This window comes from Mauremys mutica, chromosome 6 (assembly GCF_020497125.1).
Source record: "Mauremys mutica isolate MM-2020 ecotype Southern chromosome 6, ASM2049712v1, whole genome shotgun sequence".
NCBI lineage: Eukaryota > Metazoa > Chordata > Testudines > Geoemydidae > Mauremys > Mauremys mutica.
Genome location: NC_059077.1, coordinates 71,516,467 through 71,538,322, shown reverse-complemented (window position 1 = coordinate 71,538,322; position 21,856 = coordinate 71,516,467). Strand labels below are relative to the sequence as shown.

At 43.0% G+C, this 21,856-nt stretch overlaps 1 protein-coding gene across 2 annotated transcripts in view; it reads right to left on the bottom strand.

Annotated features, from left to right (window-relative positions):
- Window positions 1-21,856, bottom strand: part of DMXL1 (Dmx like 1) — a 146,339-nt gene that overhangs the window by 13,297 nt on the left and 111,186 nt on the right. For both annotated transcript variants that reach the window (XM_045021744.1, XM_045021745.1), the window contains 7 exons: window positions 21,495-21,673; window positions 17,505-17,632; window positions 16,641-16,726; window positions 12,496-12,697; window positions 8,334-8,451; window positions 5,925-5,987; window positions 3,061-3,147 (listed from right to left, as the gene is read on the bottom strand). In XM_045021744.1, the coding sequence (XP_044877679.1) occupies window positions 3,061-3,147; window positions 5,925-5,987; window positions 8,334-8,451; window positions 12,496-12,697; window positions 16,641-16,726; window positions 17,505-17,632; window positions 21,495-21,673 (863 nt within the window). The remainder of the gene's footprint in view (window positions 1-3,060; window positions 3,148-5,924; window positions 5,988-8,333; window positions 8,452-12,495; window positions 12,698-16,640; window positions 16,727-17,504; window positions 17,633-21,494; window positions 21,674-21,856) is intronic.

The following is a 21,856-nucleotide window of genomic DNA, read 5'->3' as shown; positions in this document are numbered from 1 at the left end:
TATTCTTCAATTGGCAGCCTGTGGCCCAGATCCAGCCCATGAGGACATTCCATTTTACCCATCACCGAGCATCAGCTGTCCCTTCATGCCTCCTGGGAAGCAACAGCCAGAGATGCTCAGGAAGCAGCAGAGGTCTCCCCGTTTCCCCTCAGAAACTGAGCAGGTTGCAGCCTATTCTTACTGGGAAAGCGGGAGGAGCAGAAAGAGCTCTACAGCTCAGGGCAGCTCCATTTTCCTTCCCCCCACCTCTGCTGTGAGCAGAGATGGCACATCCGCTCCTCCCACTTCCCTCCCTGTAAAACCCAATCTGGCAAGGGGGAGGAGAGTGAAGAACTCTTGGAATTGGCACCCCTGCCTTGATGGGGGAGATGGACCCCACTGCAGTCCCCCTGGCCTGGGAAAGGAGAGGTGAAGAACCCCAGTAGAAGCAGAAGTGACGCTGTAGAAGCCAGAGTTTATCAGTGGTTGGGAGCTTGTTGGGCTAGGCAGATGAGGACTGGGGGCTGAATTGATGGGAGCTGTGACGATGCACTTCAATTTACTTTTCCGCTGTTTACTGTCATGCCATGTATTTAATTTAGAAACTTTTCATTTATATTTAAACATATTGGAACTAGACCGTTGATACATTTCCACTTGCAGAAGTACACTTCTAATGAGGCACTTAATCAGAAGCTTATGCAACATAAAAGCACATCAATTATTCATTGCTTCATTAGTTTATGCACATCACGCAGTCAAGTTTTTTTTGGGGAGGGAGAAGAGAAGATGGTGCGAGTGTCAAAATTTCAGGCAATAAGAAAGGAAAATTACATGTCCATTTATTTCTTTAACTTCTAATATTAATTTAAAAGTTTTAATAGAATATTAATAGTATGCTGTTTTACTAGCATTACAGTGTATTAGTATAGTTATTTGCAAGATTTCATTGAATCTAGCACACCACACTTGAAAGGTTGTGATCCCTGGCCAGTGGCAGGCTCACTGGAGAGCAAACACCTTGAGAGCCCTTTGGCTTGCCAAAATTTGGACATTACACCTTATTCAACCCCCCAGAAAATGTAGCTGAATACCACTGTAGAAGACAGTTATGTGGTTAGAGCAAGAAAAGACCATCCTTCCTCCATCTTTTCCCCACTATAACTCCTCCCTTCCTCTTGCCTGAGGAGGGATGCTGAGGCTGAGGGTCAGTGGAAAAGTAAAGCACCCATCTCTTCCTCTCTCCAACTGCTGCTCCTTTGTGCTAGCGACCAGGAGCAGCAAAGAGGAGGTTTAGAAAGGGAGTTCTTTGAGTGAACAAGGAGCGTGTAAGATTATCTGTCTTGTGGCCCAGTGGCATATCTGTGCATTCAACGCAAGCAAGTCATGGCCCTCAGAGACCAAGTATGGGCTCCTGAGATTAGAGTGGCTGAACTGAAGGAGCTAAGGGAGACAGAGTTACACAGATGAGATTTTCAGGGACACAGTAGAGCAGTCCCATCCCTAAGGAAAGGGATAGATAATAAAACAGAAAATATCATAATGCCACTATATAAATGCATAGTAGGTCCACACCTTGAATAGTGTGTGCAGTTCTGGTCGCCTCATCTCAAAAAAGATATATTAATATTGGAAAAAATACAGAGAAGGGCAACAAAAATGATTAAGGGTATGGAAAAGCTTCCATATGAAGAGAGGTTAGAAAGAGACTGTTCGGCTTGGAAAAAGATGACTGAGGGGTGAGTCTATAACAGGTGTGGGCAAACTTTTTGCCCCGAGGGCCACAACTGGGTATGGAAATTGTATGGTGGGCCACGAACGCTCACGAAATTGGGGGTTAGGGTGCGGGAGGGGGTGAGGGCTTCGACTGGGAGTGCGGGCTCTGGGGCGGGGCCAGAAATGAGGAGTTTAGGGTGTGGGAGGGGGCTCAGAGCTGGGGGGGCAGGCTCTGGGGTGCAGGAGGGTGGGACTGAGGAGTTCAGAGGGCAGAAGGGTGGTCAGGGCTGGGGCAGAGGGTTGGAGTGCTGGAGGGATATGCAGGCTCCGGGCAGCACTTACCTCAAGCAGCTCCCAGAAGCAGTGGCATGTCTCCGCTTTGCAGAGGCATGGCCAGGCAGCTCTGCACGCTGCCCTGTCTGCAGTTACCACCCCTGCAGCTCTCATTGGTCTTGTTTGCCGACCAATGGGAGCTGCGGAGGCGGCACTTGGGGTGTGGGCAGCGTGCAGAGCCCCCTGGCTGCCCCTACACATAGAAACCGGAGGGGGGACATGCTGCTGCTTCTGGGAGCTGTGCGGAGCCATGGCACCTGTGGAGCGGGGAAAGCCCCAGACCCCGCTCCCCGGCAGGAGCTCTAGGACCACATAAAAACATCTAAAGGGCCGGATGCAGCCCCTAGGCCGTAGTTTGTCCACCCCTGGTCTACAACATCCTGAATAGTGTGGAGAAAGTGAACAACGAAGTGTTATTTACACCTTCACACAACACATGAATGAAATTAATAGGCAGCAAGTTTAAAACAACCAAAAGTAAGTACTTCTTCACACAGTCACCTGTGGAACTCATTGCTAGAGGGTGTTGTGGAAGCCAAAAGTGTAAGTGGCCAATCCCAGGTGCTTCAGATGGAATAAAAAGAACAGATAATCATGAAGTGATCCATCCCCTGTCGCCCATTCCCAGCTTCTGGCAAAGAGGCTAGCAACACCAAATTGCCCTGTTCTGTGAATTCCCTCAGAAGCATCTGGCACCAACTAAGGTCGGAAGACAGAGTACTGGGCTAGATGGACCACTGGTCTGACCCAGTATGGCTGTTCTTATGTTCTGTTCAGTAAGACACGAAGAACCAGGAGTGGGAGCACTAAGTGCAGCCAGGAAGGGAGCTGCTGCAAGTTTAATCTCTAGTGACAGGGGAGGAGGGCAGAGGAAGGAACATGGTGACAGTGCAAGCCATATTCGGACTGCTGGCAAGTGTGATATATTCTTTCACAGTAAGAATACTATCTATAAGAATAGTCTCAAGTATTATGTAATGAAATATGTCCAGTCTATTTTAAAATACAAAGTTACCTTTTCATCATACTCACTTTATTGACTGCAAAAGCAGTAATGATGTCAGATTCTTTATGAATAATCCTTGCTTTACCTCCTGGATATCCCAGATCTGCTTCTATCTGTATTTAGGAAATAAAACCCATATTTCTGTAAGTACAAGCCTGTGTTCAACTTTTAATTCATACTGCAAGCATAAAGGCCAAATACTAGACCATATATGATTATTACATAAATGTCTCACTAGCAAACATAATATGGTATATGCTAAGTAGGATCCTTAATTGAGTCTACTGGGAAAACTAAAATGTTCAAAGTATTAATAGGTTTGGCTTCTTTTTATTGTATCAAGATCGCCATTTGGGGGGATTCTACAAGTTCTCATCTCAATTATCTTCCTTGAAATGCTGGAGAAGGATATGGACTGCACATGCACATGCACATGTTGATAAAAAGCCATCAGGCACTTCATTATGTTTACACTTGATCCATAAGGGCCTTGTGAATATTTGATGCAACTTACTTCTTTGTATTTCAGCACTGAAGTAGATGAGATTGGCCAAGGGACTGCACGTGCAAGATCTAGTGCAGAGGAATAATTTGAAATTTCTGTCTTATTTTGCCCACCTGCTGTCCATTCAACTATACAAATCTACTGGGCTGTCTTGCACTTTTTCACATTGCAAAAATACACAAATTGAAGCAGCTGATAGAAAAAACTTCATTCCAAAGCTAAATCTTTGTTATCTAAGGTAGTATTTGACTCTTTTGACTGATCTGCGTTCAATTCTAAAGCAGAAATCACTTTACGAAGTATTTTAGCTATTTGTCAGGGTACTGCAAGATTCCAAAGAGAATCCTGTGACGGCACTGATAAAATTGAGACATTCCTATGGGAACAAAACCATTACCATTATAATGAGATCATGAAGTGCTTCAAAGCATCAATGAGGACACAGAAATTAGGACCTGTATTTCAAACTTGAATTGGGTAAGTGCTCCAAAATATAACAAGTGCAAGGTTCCAGAACTGCTATTTTCTGGGTTCTTTATTTCAGTTTATCGAATCTGAAGTCTTTACCAGTCTCAAAGGCCTAGAGGCCTCATTCTGCATTGGGACTCCATTGTACTAGTCCCTGTTAAACAAATGCAGAGATGTGGTCGCTAATACCATGTGGTATCCAACTCCTTGGAACAGTGTATATAGAAGCTTCCCTTCTCCTTTTACTTTCATTAATCCTAAGCTTTCAAGAAAGTACCGGTATTTTATTGTTTTAATTAGCTGTTTTTTCCAGAGTCTGTGCTTATCTTTGCTTCTCCTCTACCTCCACTGTTACTGTAAGTGTGACACAGATAACCAGATACTAAGTTTAGGATTTTCATATGCACTGCAGTAAAAACAGTCTGCATTTTCCTTTCCTACTGTTTACTAAGAAAACACTTGCATTGCTTATGCTACACCTGTAGTTATATTTTAAATATCTGGTACAGTATATGTTTGGAAGACAAAAGATGCCACCTTGAGTTTTGTCATTTTGCAGAGGTCACCTTCTAAATAAATCTAAAACAGCCTTGAAGGTATGGGAAAAAAAAGTCTATTCTTCAACTCTTACTGAAATATACAAAACAGAGTTCTCTTAATTAGAAAAAATCCACATGAAAGGTTTATTCTTGATGTGCTCCCAATCATGAATTTAAAGGCATGATGAAAGGGTTGGTAAAACACAGCACTACTATAGTGCACTAGAGATGAGAATCTAACCTCATTTGCTGGTCCATGCAGAAGTTAGGTAATATTTTGGCAGAAAGTGTACTTCATGGTGTTACCAGGGTGCATTCCACTGATTCATTTGAGTGATAAATAGCACACTTTCCGTAGATCCATATATTTTTAAGGCCACAGATCTTTCTGAATGAAGTCCAAAATTTCTGGTTGAGTGACAATATATCCTTTAAATACAGTCACCCAATTTTAATTTAAGGAGAATGCTGCCACAGCAGGAGCTCAATGCTACAAAAGAGGCAGAGATTCCACCGAAAGGCCTTTAATCTTGGTAAGGAAGGAGTAATCCTAGGGAACATGAAATACTGCTTTTAAGGGTGAAACAGTACACTTCAATGTCTTGAAGTGACCAAGTCTTCTATCTCGATTTCTGAATCTTAGGCATGCTATGTTATCATAAGCAAATTATTGAAGAATTGTGTGCGGTTGGGTAGCTTTTAGTGAAATGCTGCTCACCTGTGAAAATATATAAAAATGACTAAAACAGGCCTTTTTAATGGCGGGAGACAAAGTTTTATTGCTAATAATCTGGAACTAAGCATCAGTTAAATGGAATTCTTATCTGTATCAACAATCAAAAAATTCATAAATGTCAATCCTCAAATCCACATTGTGAAGTATTAAAGTGATTAAGTGCAAAAATTGTGCTAAGTTACTGTTTCATGAGGGACTGAGGCACAAAATAGCATATTCTGCTTTTTTGGGACAATATACTAATGCAATACTTACCTCTCTCACATGCCTCTTCAGTCAACTGTTTTTGAAGTGCTTACAAACAATTTTAAGTGTCATGCAAGTGCAAAATATTAGCACAGAATTAGTATTGAGCAAATTATTAATCCATATACTAATTCTGTTATGTATTCTAACTCAAGTTTCAATGCAGCTATAACGACATGGAGAATTTATTTTAGAAATCAGTCTTCATTTGCAGAACTACATCCTATACAATATTACTGATGTAACCACTGGACTTCTTGCAAAGTTGAGCTCGCCACACTGTGCACAGTTGTAAACAGGTTAACAAAGGTGAATATCAGTTTAATGGTTGAGGCCAGTAGGTATTTCCTAGTGAAAGAATACGTCTAATTTCATGTGAAAATTATCATTTTGTACCTTATTGAAGAAGGGCTCCTCCATCATAGTATTTTTGATGGTTTCACTGTGGTCCTCTAATGACTTCACCACGAAAGAACAATCACATGACAAAGAGTAAAGATGAGATGTAACATGCAAGGTACTGAGGAAATCCTTACTCCTATGTTAATCTTTCCAACGCACAACAAAATTAAGACACTCCACACTGAATTGCGCAGATACTTACATAAAAATATTTTGTTCAGCATTTACAGTCTAATTCTCAAATTTTCTTCCTAAACTACACATTTGATGCAAAAAATAACTTAAGGTTATATTCTGTAGTGTATCAGTGTTTCATCTACTTTAGCAGTCAATTTTCTGTGTAAAACTTAGAATTTACCAATATGACACATTGATGTTGAATGTACTAGCAATGACAGCAGGAAATCCCAGAGTAGTCAAAGTAAAATCATTTTAAAGTAAAGACACAACTAGCAATTCTAAACTAGTGAAATTGCTTCACCAGCACTTAAGGCACACAGCAGGTGCAGCATACCAGCAGAGCTGCATTAATTAAATTAATTTTTTTGGTCAGGAATTAGATGTCTATCCCTCCTCCATCTCCTTCTGTTCCTACACTGCCATTATCCTCCTCACAGCTGAGGCGAACAGGTTAGGGCTTCCTCAGGAATGTGACAACACTGCACCATGTATTAGTCATAGTGGATAACTCAAAATATTACAACAGAGAGTTTCAGCTCATCAGGAAGAAACAAGCTTGTAGTCAAAGTCTGGATCTACCATGCTGCCTCAAAACTATTTTATACCAGTAAGAATACTCAAATAGTGCCAACATCCTGTACATAAATGACTACTCTCTTTCACATAAACACACATACGTGTTATTTAAACGTTATCTTTTATGGAATATTGAGGAACGCAATCACTCCACATTTAGTGCAAATTCATGTATACTAGAATTCCTGTTCACCTGACAACTATCTTGATTGTCCTACAGGTGTTCCATTGCTCTAATCAAATCCTCCTGTCTGATTCTCTGAGACAGCAGTATCTCTCTGACACTAGGAATTTCTGGCACCATTGCGTCATTCAATAACTGACATGAAGTATACATCCCAGAGATTCAGCCCAAATGGAGCCATAATTAAGCAGAAGCAGAATATAAAACCTGAGGATTAAGTGGAGGCAACCTAGAAAAACAAAACCATCTTTCAGCAACACTGGATTAGTTTTTAAAACTCTGCTGTTTTTAATTCTCGGAAAGAGAATTAAAAGGAAAATGGGGAAAGGTAATAGAAAGAGAAACAGGAAAAGGAAAAAAAAACACGTGGAAGAGGAACAAAAGCAGCACATTAAAAAAAACTGCACTGAATTACTGAGAAGTGTAACAAATGGTAACTTAAAAAAAAAAAGATTAATACCCTGTCCTCTGCTTAAAGTATTGATGGTTTTCAAACAACATTAATTCAGGGGGCAGCTCCTTCTAAACCAATACAAACATTTCCTATAGTACTGTGCTGTTCTGAGTTCTAGTGGCTGGTGCTTGGCGCACATAGTAGTTTAAGCTATTGATTACATGCGAGTTCTCTCTGTTAGAGTGTTGCCACGTTCAATTAAAATCTCAAATGACCCTACGGTCATTTACCATTTACTTTTGGCAGGGTTGCCTTATGGAGTTCCATAGCAGGGGATAAATGATAAGTTTATGGGGTAGGGGCTAGACAGCAGATAGTGAGTGCTATCACAAATAAAACAGTACAGTAAATAACTATAAGCAAGGAGCAATGATGGAGCACCCAAGGAAAAAAGGAGAAAGAGCTACAACTTTTTAGAAGTGTGTTTTAAGAGCATGTGGCCTAGAAAGCCAAGGTGTGGATAGAGAACCTTATTCAAGTACTATCACTGGCACTGTAAATGGGTGCTGAATTTATTTTGATGTTTTTCCAGAACTATAAGGCAAGGAGGTAGGATTCAGCGGGCAATTGTGGGATGCACAAGATAAACTGGTAGGGACAGACTCAATTTTGAAAGTTATGACTGACTAGGTTGTAAATTGGAATCTTGTGGGTGTATAATTTTTTATTTTTATTTATTTATTTTACAAACTGTCAGCCTTTTGAGGTAACTCTTATTACCATCTTAGGCCAAAATTTCCAGCAATGCAAGGCTTTTCATACTATTCAAAAGGTAGCAATTTACTTTTTGTTTTGAGTGGAGCTGTGGGACTTAAACCAAGGTAACACCCAAAATGCAGCAAAATTTTTCAACCCACGAAGTTTGGTATCTAGGGACAGCCCCCAAACACCAAGCCTGTTGTCCACAAATTTGTGCTCTAGAAAACAAGTAAGCCAGCTTACATATGTTTTACCTTAAATCCAGGCTCTTAATTAACATAGTTTTATATACTTTGTGTACTATACAGACCTCATTTAGGCATCTTTTCTTTGTAAATATATTTCTGATGAAGGTTTCCTGGACTTCCTCTTGTTTAACTAAGTACTGCCAAAGCCTCTTCACAGACAGTGCAACATGACTGTTAGATCTATAGATAAAAGTTAAAATAAGTGTGTGTTTATGTGGTAATCACAAGAGATTCAAAATATTCAAAACTCATACCAAATAAAATGCTGTAAAGGAAATGTTCAGGTTGTTACAAATTGAAAATGTGGAAATCCAGAGTTGAGTCAGCCACAGATATCACTTCCTGTGTCAATTAGCGAAGTACAATAATTATATATTTAATTAACAGAATGCCCAAGATTACAGTATAAATGGCACAGTATATTATGATATACAATATACTTTTCTGAGACCTCTGAAAACATCTAGCCACAGTTAGACTCCAACTTCAAATTAACAGCTTACATTTTGAAGTTTCCTTAATGCTTTGCTGAGTTCCTTGCCCTGATGGGGGAGGAAATTTAAGTTATTGACCAATATGCTATGAGCAGAGAAACATAGATAATACCAACAAATACTGAAAGTGAAAACGTAGCTGTATGGGTATAATGAAGCATAGGAATTACTCATCTCAGTGGAGGCTTAGAATAATGGTTTCCCCCCAAGAAACTAAACTATGTTTAAGGTAAACAGTGAAGAAAAAAAAACAATAAAATACCCTCCAAATTTTATCCCCTCCAATTTTTAAAAAAAATTACTATTTAACCTTAAGAACATCAAGGGTATCAGAAATTGGTTTCCCTGTTTGTACTTGAGGATCATCTAGAAGATTGACCAACTAAAGTGCAAAAGTAACATCAAAACAGACAAACCTGAGCTCACCCCTCACTCGAAAGGGAGGACTTCTTGTATCTTTCATGAAGCCCTTTTCTCCCAATAGTGAGTCAAGGGCCTGGTCTACACTAGGCGTTTAAATCGGTTTTAGGAGCATAAAACCGATTTAACGCCAAAACCGTCCACACTAGGAGGCACCTTATATCGATTTTAATGGCTCTTTAAACCGGTTTCTGTACTCCTCCCTAACGAGAGGAGTAACGCTAGTATCGGTATTAACATATCGGATTAGGGTTAGTGTGGACGCTGATCGACGGTATTGGCCTCCGGGAGCTATCCCACAGTGCACCAGTGACCGCTCTGGACCGCAATCTGAACTCGGATGCAGTGGTCAGGTAAACAGGAAAAGCCCCGCGAACTTTTGAATATTTCCTGTTTGCCCAGCGTGGAGCTCCGATCAGCACGGGTGGCGATGCAGTCCGAAATCAAAATAAAAAAAAGAGCTCCCGCATGGACCATGCGGATGTGATCGCTGTAAGGGCAGGCAAATCCGTTCTATCCGTTCTATCAGCGCTCCGTTACAGAAGATGAAATTCAGAATCCTTTTTTAAAAATCTCCAGACAGACGCCATAGCAGGGACTCAGCGCACTGCAGCGTGACAAGCGTAACGGAAAGCCAAAGAATCAAATGGATGCGCATGGACTGGAGGACTGAAGCTATCCCACAGTTCCTGCAGCCTCCTAAAATTATTTGCATTCTTGGCTGAGCTCCAAATGCTTCTAGGGTCAAACACAGTGTCTGCGGGTCAGGGCATAGCTCGGCAATCTACTCACCCACCCCCCACCCACCCCCAGAAGCGAAAGGTAAAACAATCCTCTGACTCTTTTACATGTCACCCTATCTTTACTGAATGCTGCAGATAGACGCGATAGTGCAGCACTCAACACCAACATCCTTGCTCCCCCCCCGTCATGGGCGGCTGATGGTACAATACGATGGAAATCCATCCTCATCATCAGCATAAGCTGATCGTGCAAAAAGATGGAAATCCATCCTCATCATCAGCCTCAGCTGATGGTACAAAAGGACTGGTAACCGTCCTCGTCATCAGCCTATTGGCCCTAATTTTTTCTGGTGGATGGATGGTGCAATATGGCTGGTAACCATCCTCATCATAGCAACAGGGGGCTGAGCTCCATCAGCCCCCACCCTTCATGTGTAAAGAAAAGATTCAGTTGCCCCTGGACTAGCAGTGGGATGCTGGGCTTCTCTCCTACACACTGCTTAATGTCCTGTCTGGACTATCATAGCAGCTGGAGGCTGCCTTCCACTCATTTCTCACTAACAAGTCAGTGTGTCTTATTCCTGCATTCTTTATTAATTCATCACACAAGTGGGGGGACAATGCTACGGTAGCCAAGAAAGGCTGGGGGAAGAACGGAATCAACAGGTGGGGTTGTTACAGGAGCACCCCCTGTGAATAGCATACAGATAATTTCTGCGGGCTCTGACACAGAGCAGGTGGTTCTCTAGCACACTTGCCTATATTAGGCAGCACTGATTCTATTTTTTTATACCAAAAAGGAGGGATTGACTCAGGGAGTCATTCCCAATTTTTGCTTTTGCGCCCCTGGCTGATTGGCCAGGGGCACTTATGACAGCAGCCAATGGTACAAAACGATGGAAGGTACAATATGGCTAGTAACCACTCTTGGCTTTGGCGCCCCTGGCTGATTGACCAGGGGCACTAGCAGCAAATGGTACAAAAGGACTGGTAGCCATGATCATCCTCAGTTCCAATTTATGGAAGGGTTTGGATGGTGCAATATGGCTAGTAACCATCTCTGCTGTCATGCAAAAGCAAAAGCATGCTTCTGTGTAGCGCTGCTGAATCGCCTCTGTGAGCGGCATCTAGTACACATACGGTGAGAGTCACAAACGGCAAAAAAAGCTCCATGATTGCCATGCTATGGCATCTGCCAGGGCAATCCAGGGGAAAAAGGCGCGAAATGCTTGTCTGCCGTTGCTTTCCCAGACGAAGGAGTGACTGACGACATTTACCCAGAACCACCCGCGACAATGATTTTTGCCCCATCAGGCACTGGGATCTCAACCCGGAAGTTCCAAGGGGCGGGGGAGGCTGCGGGAACTATGGGATAGCTAGGGAATAGCTACCCACAGTGCAACGCTCCAGAAATCGACGCTAGCCTCGGACCATGGACGCACACCACCGATTTAATGTGTTTAGTGTGGCCGCGCGCACTCGATTTTATAAAATCTGTTTTACAAAACCGGTTTATGCAAATTCGGAATAGTCCCGTAGTGTAGACGTACCCAAGATTTTGACTTAAAACAGGTTTAAAGATACAGAATAGTACTGGACCTCAGATGAATATGCTGTAAGTACCCCAACAACTGTGGAAATCTTTGGAAAGTGGCTAGGTTCAAAACCATAATGGAGTCAAGCGGAGTATCTACTGGATACTCAACGGTGGGGGCAGGGGGAACAGAGATGTGTGTATAGTATATCATTTACAATATTTTTTTTTTAAATGAAGTCAAGAAGACAACTAAGATTACAGTTGTTAGGAACTACCAGTTTCCAATGGAAAAGAAGTGCACTTCACTGCTGGCTGTAGAGCTCACGCAGATGCCATTGGGAGAAAAGGAACATATGGTTACATAAATGTGTGGTGTTGATATCCAATTTTAAAAATGGAGTTACAAATCACTTGCTGATACCACAGTGTTTTCAGTTGCAAGATGCAATATTATGAGCCCATAGTCAATGCAGAGAAGAAAGTTACTGTTTCTTTTGTTATAACTAGGAGAGAAGGGAACTTTTTACAACTATGTTCTTCTAGACCTTGCCCTGGTCTCCTCCACAATGCTAACTCAGAAGGTAGATCAAAGACCTGTCACACACTTTTTTTTTTTTAAATAAAAAGGTCAGCTACTGAGATGAATAAGGCTCCTTACTCTGATTTTGGCCAAATATAGGTCCGTCCGCCCCCCAAACAGTAAATTGACTTTTGGCATTGGGCTTTGAAAACTTCAAAAATGTGATTGCTTTCTCCACATCTGAATATCTTCATTGCTTAGGGCCAAAGTTTCACAAGTCTACACATGCATGCTAACTTGCACACATTTGAGCATACAGTTATAACTAAGAGCGAATCAGTATGGCACATGCACACATGCCAGGCATGCCTCTACCTGGACACCTGCACTAAATCTGGGTACTTGCATATGCAAGCATGCATTTCTGAAACAATGGCCTTACCAAGGAAAACTAATTAAATGTTCAGAAGATATACATTAAACACTTTTTTTTAAAAGTCACATGCTCACTTGAAAGGAGTGTTTGTAGGTTCAAGCAAAGCTTTATGACGAAGGAGCGCAGGACCTGCTGATGATGCATCCTCAGAAGCATGAGCAGAAATTAAATTCTGAGGTGGGCCACCATGTATCTCAAGTCGCCGGAGAAGAACTTGCTCCCAGCGCTGAAATGTCTTCAGAATGGCATGGCACAGCGGGGAGCTAACTGGAAGCTCTACAAGGACAAACCAAACAAAATAAACTATTTTATTTCTGCTACTTGATGAGAATCACTTCACTGTCAAGTGTTTCAAATACTTTAATCTAACATACGTAGGTTTATTATGCACATGCACACTTTAAAAAAAAATCATTTATGAACAAGTGGTCTGGGTGTAGAGAGCTGTATTGCCTTTTGCTGGCAGAAGAGATAGATATGGGAGGAGGGCCATAGCATCTAGGCCACTATATGTATTTTAACCAAAGATGTACTTTGAGCTACAAAAGGAAAGCACATGGTTCATTTACTAACTTAAGTCAAAGTTGCAGAAACTATCAGAAGCCTGCATCCCAAGAAAGGGGGAAAAATTCATAGGCAGGAGTTGTAGACCAAGTTGGATGAGCAAGCATCTCAGAGAGGTAATTAAGAAAACGCAAAAAGCCTACAAAGAGTGGAAGATAGGAGGGATTAGCAAAGAAAGCTACCTTATTGAGGTCAGAACATGTAGAGATAAAGTGAGAAAGGCCAAACGCCATGTAGAGCTGGACCTTGCAAAGAGAATTAAAACCAATAGTAAAAGGTTCTATAGACATAAATAAGAAGAAAACAAAGAAAGAAGAAGTGGGACCACTAAACATGGAGGATGGAGTGGCGGTTAAGGATAATCTAGGCATGGCCCAATATCTAAACAAATACTTTGCCTCAGTCTTTAATGAGGCCAATGAGGAGCTTAGGGATAATGGTAGGATGACAACTGGGAATGAGGATATGGAGGTAGATATTACCACATCCGAGGTAGAAGCCAAACTTGAACAGCTTAATGGGACTAAATCAGGGGGCCCAGATCATCTTCATCAAATAATATTAAAGTAACTGGCACGTGAAATTGTAAGCCCATTAGCAAGAATTTTTAATGAATCAGTAAACTCAGGGGTTGTACCGTACAACTGGAAATTGCTAACATAGTTCCTATTTTTAAGAAAGGAAAAAAAGTGATCAGAGTAATTATAGGCCTGTTAGTTTGACATCTGTAGTATGCAAGGTCTTGGAAAATTTTTTGAAGGAGAAAGTAGTTAAGGACATTGAGGTCAATGGTAATTAGGACAAAATATAACGTGGTTTTACAAAAGGTAGATTGTGCCAAACCAACTTGATCTCCTTCTTTGAGAAGGTAACAGATTTTTTAGACAAAGGAAACACAGTGGATCTAATTTACCTCAATTTCAGTAAGGCATTTGATACGGTTCCACATGGGGAATTATTAGTTAAATTGGAAAAATCGTGATCAATATGAAAATTGAAAGGTGGATAAGGAACTAGTTAAAGGGGAGATTACAACGGGTCGTACTGAAAGGTGAACTGTCAGGCTGGAAGGAGGTTACTAGTGGAGTTCCTCAGGGATCGGTTTGGGGACCAATCTTATTTAATCTTTTTATTACTGACCTTGGCACAAAAAGTGGGAATGTGCTAATCAAGTTTGCGGATGATACAAAGCTGGGAGGTATTGCTAACACAGAGAAGGATCGGGATATCATACAGGAAGATCTAGAGGACCTTGTAAACTGGAGTCAGTAGCATAGCTAGCGGGGTTCAGTGGAAGCAGCCGCTTCCCCTCAGGACGGCAGGCGCAGAAGCGGTGCCTGCTGGCCAGCACTGCCAGCAGCACGGCCGGAGGAGCCGTGGGGCGGCAGCGGCAGTCCAGTGCAGAAGTGGCGCCTGCCAGCCGGCGCTGCCAGCAGTTCCTGCTGGCCCAGGAGAGCCCTGCCAGCGCAGCCGCAAAGCAGAGGCAGCGGCAGAGCCCGTGCATGCATGGCAGCCACACTGGGCAGACCCGCGGCCAGTCACTCCCAGCAGGAGCCTCGGCGCCGCCCGCAGCTCACCGGAATAAAACTCCCCCAAGGAGGGGAGAGCGCTTCCCCCTCTCCCACCATGGCCTGTCAGTGTGACCCGCCCACAGCCAGGCTCCGCCAGCAGCCCTGGGCAGGGCAGCGCCCCCCGGGCTGAGCGGGCGAGCCGGGCTGCGGCTCACTCGGACCGCGCCTGGTGGGGCTTGCTGCCTTCTTCCCCCACCCCCCCAAGGGATAGGGCCAGTGCTGCACCTGGGCTGGTGCTGCACGCAGCAAGCCCCTCCCAGGCTCTCCTGGTCCCGGGGGCAGCTCCAGCCCCCTCTGCACAGAGAGCCCCAGGGACCCCAGCCCACTCCCATCCCCGGTAACCCCTCCCCAAACTCCATACCCCGTGTATCCCTGCCTTTCCCTCCCCTTGTACCTCCGTCCTATGTCAGCCTCCCTGTACAGATGTGGGGGGGGGCAGCATGGCTGGGGGGCGCAGCATGGCCGCAGTGTGGCCTTAGGAGCAAGCCAAGGGGGGGAGGGGGCACAGCGTGGCCGGAGGAGCTGGGGGGCGTGGCCGGAGGAGGAGCCAAGGGGGGTGCCTTTTTCATGTTTGCTTGCTCCCCCTGCTGTTAGAACCTGGCTACGCCATTGACTGGAGTAATAGTAATAGGATGAAATTTAATAGTGAAAAGTGCAAGGTCATACATTTAGGGATTAACAACAAGAATTTTGGTTATAAATTGGGGACACATCAGTTGGAAGTAACAGAGGAGGAGAAGGATCTCGGAGTATTGGTTGATCACAGGATGACTATGAGCCACCAACGTGATACGTCCGTTAAAAAAGCTAATGCGGTCTTGGGAGGCATCAGGTTAGGTATTTTCAGTAACGATAAGGAGGTGTTAGTACCATTATACAAGGCACTGGTGAGACCTCATCTGTGTACAGTTCTGGTCACCCATGTTTAAGAGGGATGAATTCAAACTGGAACAGGTACAGAGAAGGGCTACTAGGATGATCGGAGGAATGGAAAACCTGTCTTATGAAGGGAGACTCAAAGACCTTGGCTTGTTTAGCCTAACCAAAAGAAGGCTGAGGGGAGATATGATTGCTCTTTATAAATATATCAGGGGGATAAATATCAGGGAGGGAGAGGAATTATTTAAGCTTAGTACCAATGTGGACATAAGAACAAATGGATATAAACTGGACACTAGGAAGTTTAGACTTGAAATTAGATGAAGGTTTCTAACCATTAGAGGAGTGAAGCCTTCCAAGGGGAGTAGTGGGGGCAAAAGACATATCTGGCTTCAAGACTAAGCTTGATAAGTTTATGGAGGGAATGGTATGACAGGTTAGCCTAATTTTGGCAATTAATTGATCTTTGATTATTAGCAGGTAAATATGCCCAGTGGTCTGTGATGGGATGTTAGATGGAATGGGATCTGAGTTACTACAGAGAATTCTTTCCTGGGTGCTGGCTGGTGAGTCTTGCCCACATGCTCAGGGTTTAACTGATCACCATATTTGGGGTCGGGAAGGAATTTTCCTCCAGGGCAGATTGGCAGAGGCCCTGGAGGTTTTTTGCTTTCCTCTGCAGCATGGGGCACGGGTCCCTTGCTGGAGGATTCTCTGCACCTTGAGGTCTTCAAACCACGATTTGAGGACTTCAATAACTCAGACATAGGTTAGGGGTTTGATACAGGAGTGGGTGGGTGAGATTCTGTGTCCTGCGTTGTGCAGGAGGTCAGACTAGATGATCATAATGGTCCCTTCTAACCTTAAAGTCTATGAGTCTATGAGGTAGTGAAAAACAATTAAGAAAGTTGTCAATGGTTGTATATAAATGATTAAGAGGTAAACAAAACTGATAGAAATTGGGACCAAAATATATAGGTACTAATACTTCATGGAAAAACCCTCAGAATTTAAAGTGTACCAATGTTACTATATTAACTGTGTCAGGATAAATAAATCCAAAATTACTGAACAAGTTATTTACAACACTCTGCTGAATGCAGAAGCAGCTAAAAGGCTGATTCGTTTCTATTATGCAATTAGGTTCTTGAATTCATTGTCAGATTATTAAATATGGAAAGACATCTCCATTACTACACCATTACCTGACAGATCATGCCCAGCCAAGGGGTAGAAATTCTTCAACCTATGAAGCACCAACTGAACCATAGCCAATCGCATCAGTGACCAACTAACAACAAGAAAATACTCATTAGTCATTGACTGACCTCTTACAACTTTAAGAAAGTGTCACTTAAAAATAAAACTAACTTCTCTACTGTAGGAATATTTTAAAGCTTTTATTAACCAAAATATTATAAACAGTTAATAAACGATTAATATATTTAAAACCTTAAGGATACCTTGTATGCCAAAACAACTATTGTACATAATAAAAAGACATTAAAGTATTATACTCATGAGTTATTTACAACAGAAAGAAGTTAATGCATTCCTAGAAACAGGGCCGGCTCCAGACCCCAGCGCGCCAAGCAGGCGCATGGGGCGGCATTGTCCCGGCAGGGCGGCATTTGGCTCCGGCGGACCTTCCGCAGTTATGCCTGCGGGAGGTCCACCGGAGCCCGGGACGAGCGGACCTGCCGCAGGCATGACTGCGGCGGGTCCCCTCTTCCCGCGGCTCCGCTTGAGCTCCCGCAGGCATGACTGCGGCGGGTGCGCTGGTCCCACGGCTCGGACGGAGCTCCCGCAGGCATACCTGCGGATGCTCCACCGGAGCCGCGAACCAGCACACCCGCCGCAGACACTTCTGCCCCGGCCGCGGGACTGGGGAAGGGCGGTGAGCGCGCCGCCCTGCTTGGGGCGGTGTAATTTCTAGAGCCACCCCTGCCTAGAAAATATATGCATTTCTTGAATGGCTGCCATATTATCGCTCACACTTCTGCAGTAAGTTCCCAGAAATGCACTATCAATGGTATCAGAAAAAGTATGAGAATCTAAGTGATTCATACCTGTACGAATTTGAATTAGAGTGCTCCTGAAGGTGTAAATCTGATGTAAAATCATCATCCTCATCATCACTTCCCTGACTCTCCTCTGAATCGTATTCCACTCTACTTTGTGAGGTTGGAAGAAAAGGCTAAAAAAGCATAGAAAAAATATTTTAGTTCAGGAAAACTATCTGCCAAAACTGTGTTTCAAATACTGTTAACATGTATGGTAATATTTAAAATAAAGTTGTTGTTCGTTAATTCTAATAATTTCAACCCTAATGGAGAAAACCAGTTTTTAAGAACCTCATACTTCAGCACAATTGACTTCAAAACTAGACAAGTTACTCTATTTACATAAAATATTTTACATTTTCTAAAGCTTAATTATTTTTCACTACTTGTGTTTCAGTAACACCTAAAAGCTCCAATCAGGACCAGGACCCCTTTGCTAGTATCGGAGAAGGACAAGAAGAGCATTTCTGCCCCAAAGATCTTGCAGTCAGATTCAGCACTAGACATGACATGCGAGGATAATGAACAATAGGAGAGAAGGGGTTTGGCAGAGGTGGCATGATGGAGGGTAGATGAGGTGAGCAATAAGATTACAGTTACTTAAACTAGATGCAGTACTCTCACAACTTGATGGTTTTAAATCAATTGAAGCCGTTTTTATAGAAGTACCAACTATTCCCAGCCATCTCTTGACATAGTTATCATTAGCTGGCTGATTTCCTGCAGGCATAATACAGGTGAGTTCTGAGGAGGGATTTGCAGAAAGGATAGCAGCCTTACAGTTATTCCATGATGCGTATTGCATTCAGAGACAGCAACATGGAAGAAGATACAGAGAGTTTCTGGAATAAGATCATACATCATGGAATGGGTGGATGTAGTAAAAGATGAGGGCAAGTAAGTAAGGACAGTCAGAGTTACGAAGGGTCTGGAAGGTGGTGATGAAGATTGAATTCTATGAGATTGAGATAGAAAAGCAGTGGAGTCATTCAGAGAATGGTTGAAGTGGTTATGTCAGCAAGCTAAGACGTTGATTGAGGCCAGCGATACACAGACCTCAGTGGTTCAGGTGCCAAATTATCAATTAACATTACCCAAAAGAGCCACAGTAGCATGAATTCATTGTTTCATTTACTCTCTCTACATATACACATATATAGCCAGGTGTGGGTCAGCCCCAGGCAGCCCGGGGCTTGGGGGGGGGGAGTTAGCCCCAGCCCCAGCTGTGGGTGGCACAAGGCTGTGGGGAGAGACCCTGGTGCAGGCAGTAGAGCGCTCGGGGGGCGCGGGCTCAGCCCCAGATGCAGGCAGCCGGGGGTGGGGCATTGGTCAGCCCCAGTCCCGGGACGCATGGGGAGGGCGGCTGGAGCGAGCCTGCAAGGGGTTGGGGGGGCCACAGCTTGGGTGAGCCTCTGGCCGTCCTGTTTTTACTTAAAAAAACACCAACCACTTCTCCGCTGGAGCCATCACGAGTAACACATCTTTCTGTAGCCTCTTCTCTTTCCGCCTGCCCCCAGTGGCAGCTTGCATTACTGTGCCTGACCTGATGTAGGTTCTTCGGAGCAGCTGATGCTACCCCGCTGCCATTAATGCGTGTTAAAAACATTAACACGTTAATTGTGTTGTGTATTAATTGCACACATTAATGGCAGTTAATTGACAGCCTATGTAACATTACACACACACACGAATGAATGAACGAACAAGAATTCTACATCTCTTAACAGCATTCTGATTGGTTAATAATTAAAATCACACGGTGTTTTCATATCATGCAAAGAGCTGCAGGAGACACATTAAAGAACCACTTGTGGCTCCAAAGCCTCAGTTGAGTATCACTGATCTAGGCAGTTTTTAATGGCCTAGAAGGGGGCGATGAGTGTGCCAGGAAAGCAGAGGTTACAGTAATCAAAACTGAAAATGAGGAGGGCCTGGTAAGCAAGTTTTTGCTGTTTGGACAGACGAAGGATCTGATTTTAAGAAATCTAGCAGATGAAGAAACAGCATCATTAGCTCAGCTCACCTTTGAAACAGGTAACTATTATTCCAACCTTTGTGATAAGGAAACAGGCAAAATAACTGCACAGGAAGTCTGCCAGACCAGGATTAGAACTCAGGACTTCCTAACTCCCTACTCCACCTCCGTTCCCCATGTTATGCTGCCTTTCATATATTTCCTTGATTAGGAGGGTTTGACAGGAATTTTTACAATTTTCCATCTGGAGAGAAAATAAGGGTTCCTTTATCTACATTAAATTCAGCCCCCATTGGTTGGTGAGGTCTCACACCACATTCTTACTATGAGTCTTCCTGAGTAGACCATGTAAGTGTAACCCATCTATTGAACTGGTATCAATTTTGGCAATTATTTTTTGAATTGTGCACTGCAGAGTTCACATCAGGCAGTTTCTCATTTCTATTAAGCGTACAAGCCTCTTTGCTTAATATTTCATCTCAGAACAGAAGTTAAGCCTCTAACTCCCCACCCCTGCCCACTTGCAGAAAACAGACAGACAGACACAGACAAACCATGCATCTGCAATCTCAATGAGCAACATTTTAGAACAATCTCTTCATGCTTCACGAAGTCAAATCAATTCAAGGTAACCATTTTGCAAACAAGCTTTTTCCAAAAAGCTGCAGCAAGCACTGTTTTATGACTACTTGGGATGTTATGAATAAGAGGAAGATAAAACTTATACTGAATCATAGACTTTAAGGTCAGAAGGGACCATTATGATCATCTAGTCTGACCTCCTGCACAACACAGGACACAGAATCTCACCAACCCACTCCTTATCAAACCTGTGTCTGAGCCATTTAAGTCCTAAAATCATGGATTGAAGACTTCAAGATGCAGAGAATCTTCCTGCAAGTGACCCATGCCCCACGCTGCAGAGGAAGGTGAAAACCCACCAGGGCCTCTGCCAATCTGCCCTGGAGGAAAATTTCTTCCTGACCCCAAATATGGCAATCAGCTAAACCCTGAGCATGTGGGCAAGACTCACCAGCCAGGCACCCAGGAAAGAATTCTCTGTAGTCACTCAGATCCCACTCCATCTCACATCTCATCACAAGCCACTGGGCATATTTACCGCTAATAGTCAAAGACCAATTAATTGTCAAAATTAGGCTATCCCATTATACCATTCCCTCCATAATCTTATCAAGCTTAGTCTTGAAGCCAGATATGTCTTTTGCCCCCACTACTACCCTTGGAAGGCTGTTCCAGAACTTCACTCCTCTGATGGTTAGAAACCTTTGTCTAATTTCAAGTCTAGACTTCCTGATGGTCAGTTTATATCCATTTGCTCTTGTGTCCACATTGGTACTGAGCTTAAATAATTCCTCTCCCTGCTTGGTATTTATTCCTCTGATATATTTAGAGGGCAATCATATCTCCCCTCAGCCTTCTTTTGGTTAGGCTAAAGAAGCCAAGCTCTTTGAGTCTCCTTTCATAAGACAGGTTTTCCATTCCTCCGATCATCCTAGTAGCCCTTTTCTGTACCTGTTCATTTGAATTCATCCTTCTTAAACATGGGAGACCAGAACTGCACACAGTATTCCAGATGAGGTCTCACCGGTGCCTTGTATAACGGTATTAACACCACCTTATCTCTACTGGAAATACCTCTCCTGATGCATCCCAAGACCGCATTCGCTTTTTTCATGGCCATATCACATTGGCGGCTCAGTCATCCTGTGATCAACCAATACTCTGAGGTCCATCTCCTCCTCCGTTACTTCCAACTGATGTGTCCCCAGCTTATAACAATAATTCTTGTTATTAATCCCTAAATGCATGACCTTGCCCTTTTCACTATTAAATTCATCCTATTACTATTACTCCAGTTTACAAGGTCATCCAGATCTTCCTGTATGATATCTCGGTCCTTATCATGCTATAAACAAATTTTAAATGAGGAAAGGCTAATTTCTGCTTAAAGTATTACTAATGCAAGAAGGAGAAATGAGTTTTGTAATTGTAAACATTACCTTTGCTATGAAATAATCCCAGATACTAAGCTCAGGAGGGATAAACTTTTCCCTGTAAGATGGAGATTCTTGCTCTACCAAAGATGATGAAGCAGACTGTGAACTTTCTTTCGGGGAGATGTTTGATGAAAGCGTAAAACTTTTTTGTTGCTTCTTACCATTATCTACAGAAGAAGAAACTAAAATGACAAAAAATATGAAAAGGAGAAATGAATATTCATGGTAAAAGGATAAAACACCCCTCTCTGTTATATAATTTTCAAGATTTTCTTTTACCATCTCTTTAAAAAGTATTTCCTTTTACTGTATTAATACTCAAACAGCATTTGAAACAAACCTCCCAAGTTTTCATTTAGTGTTCT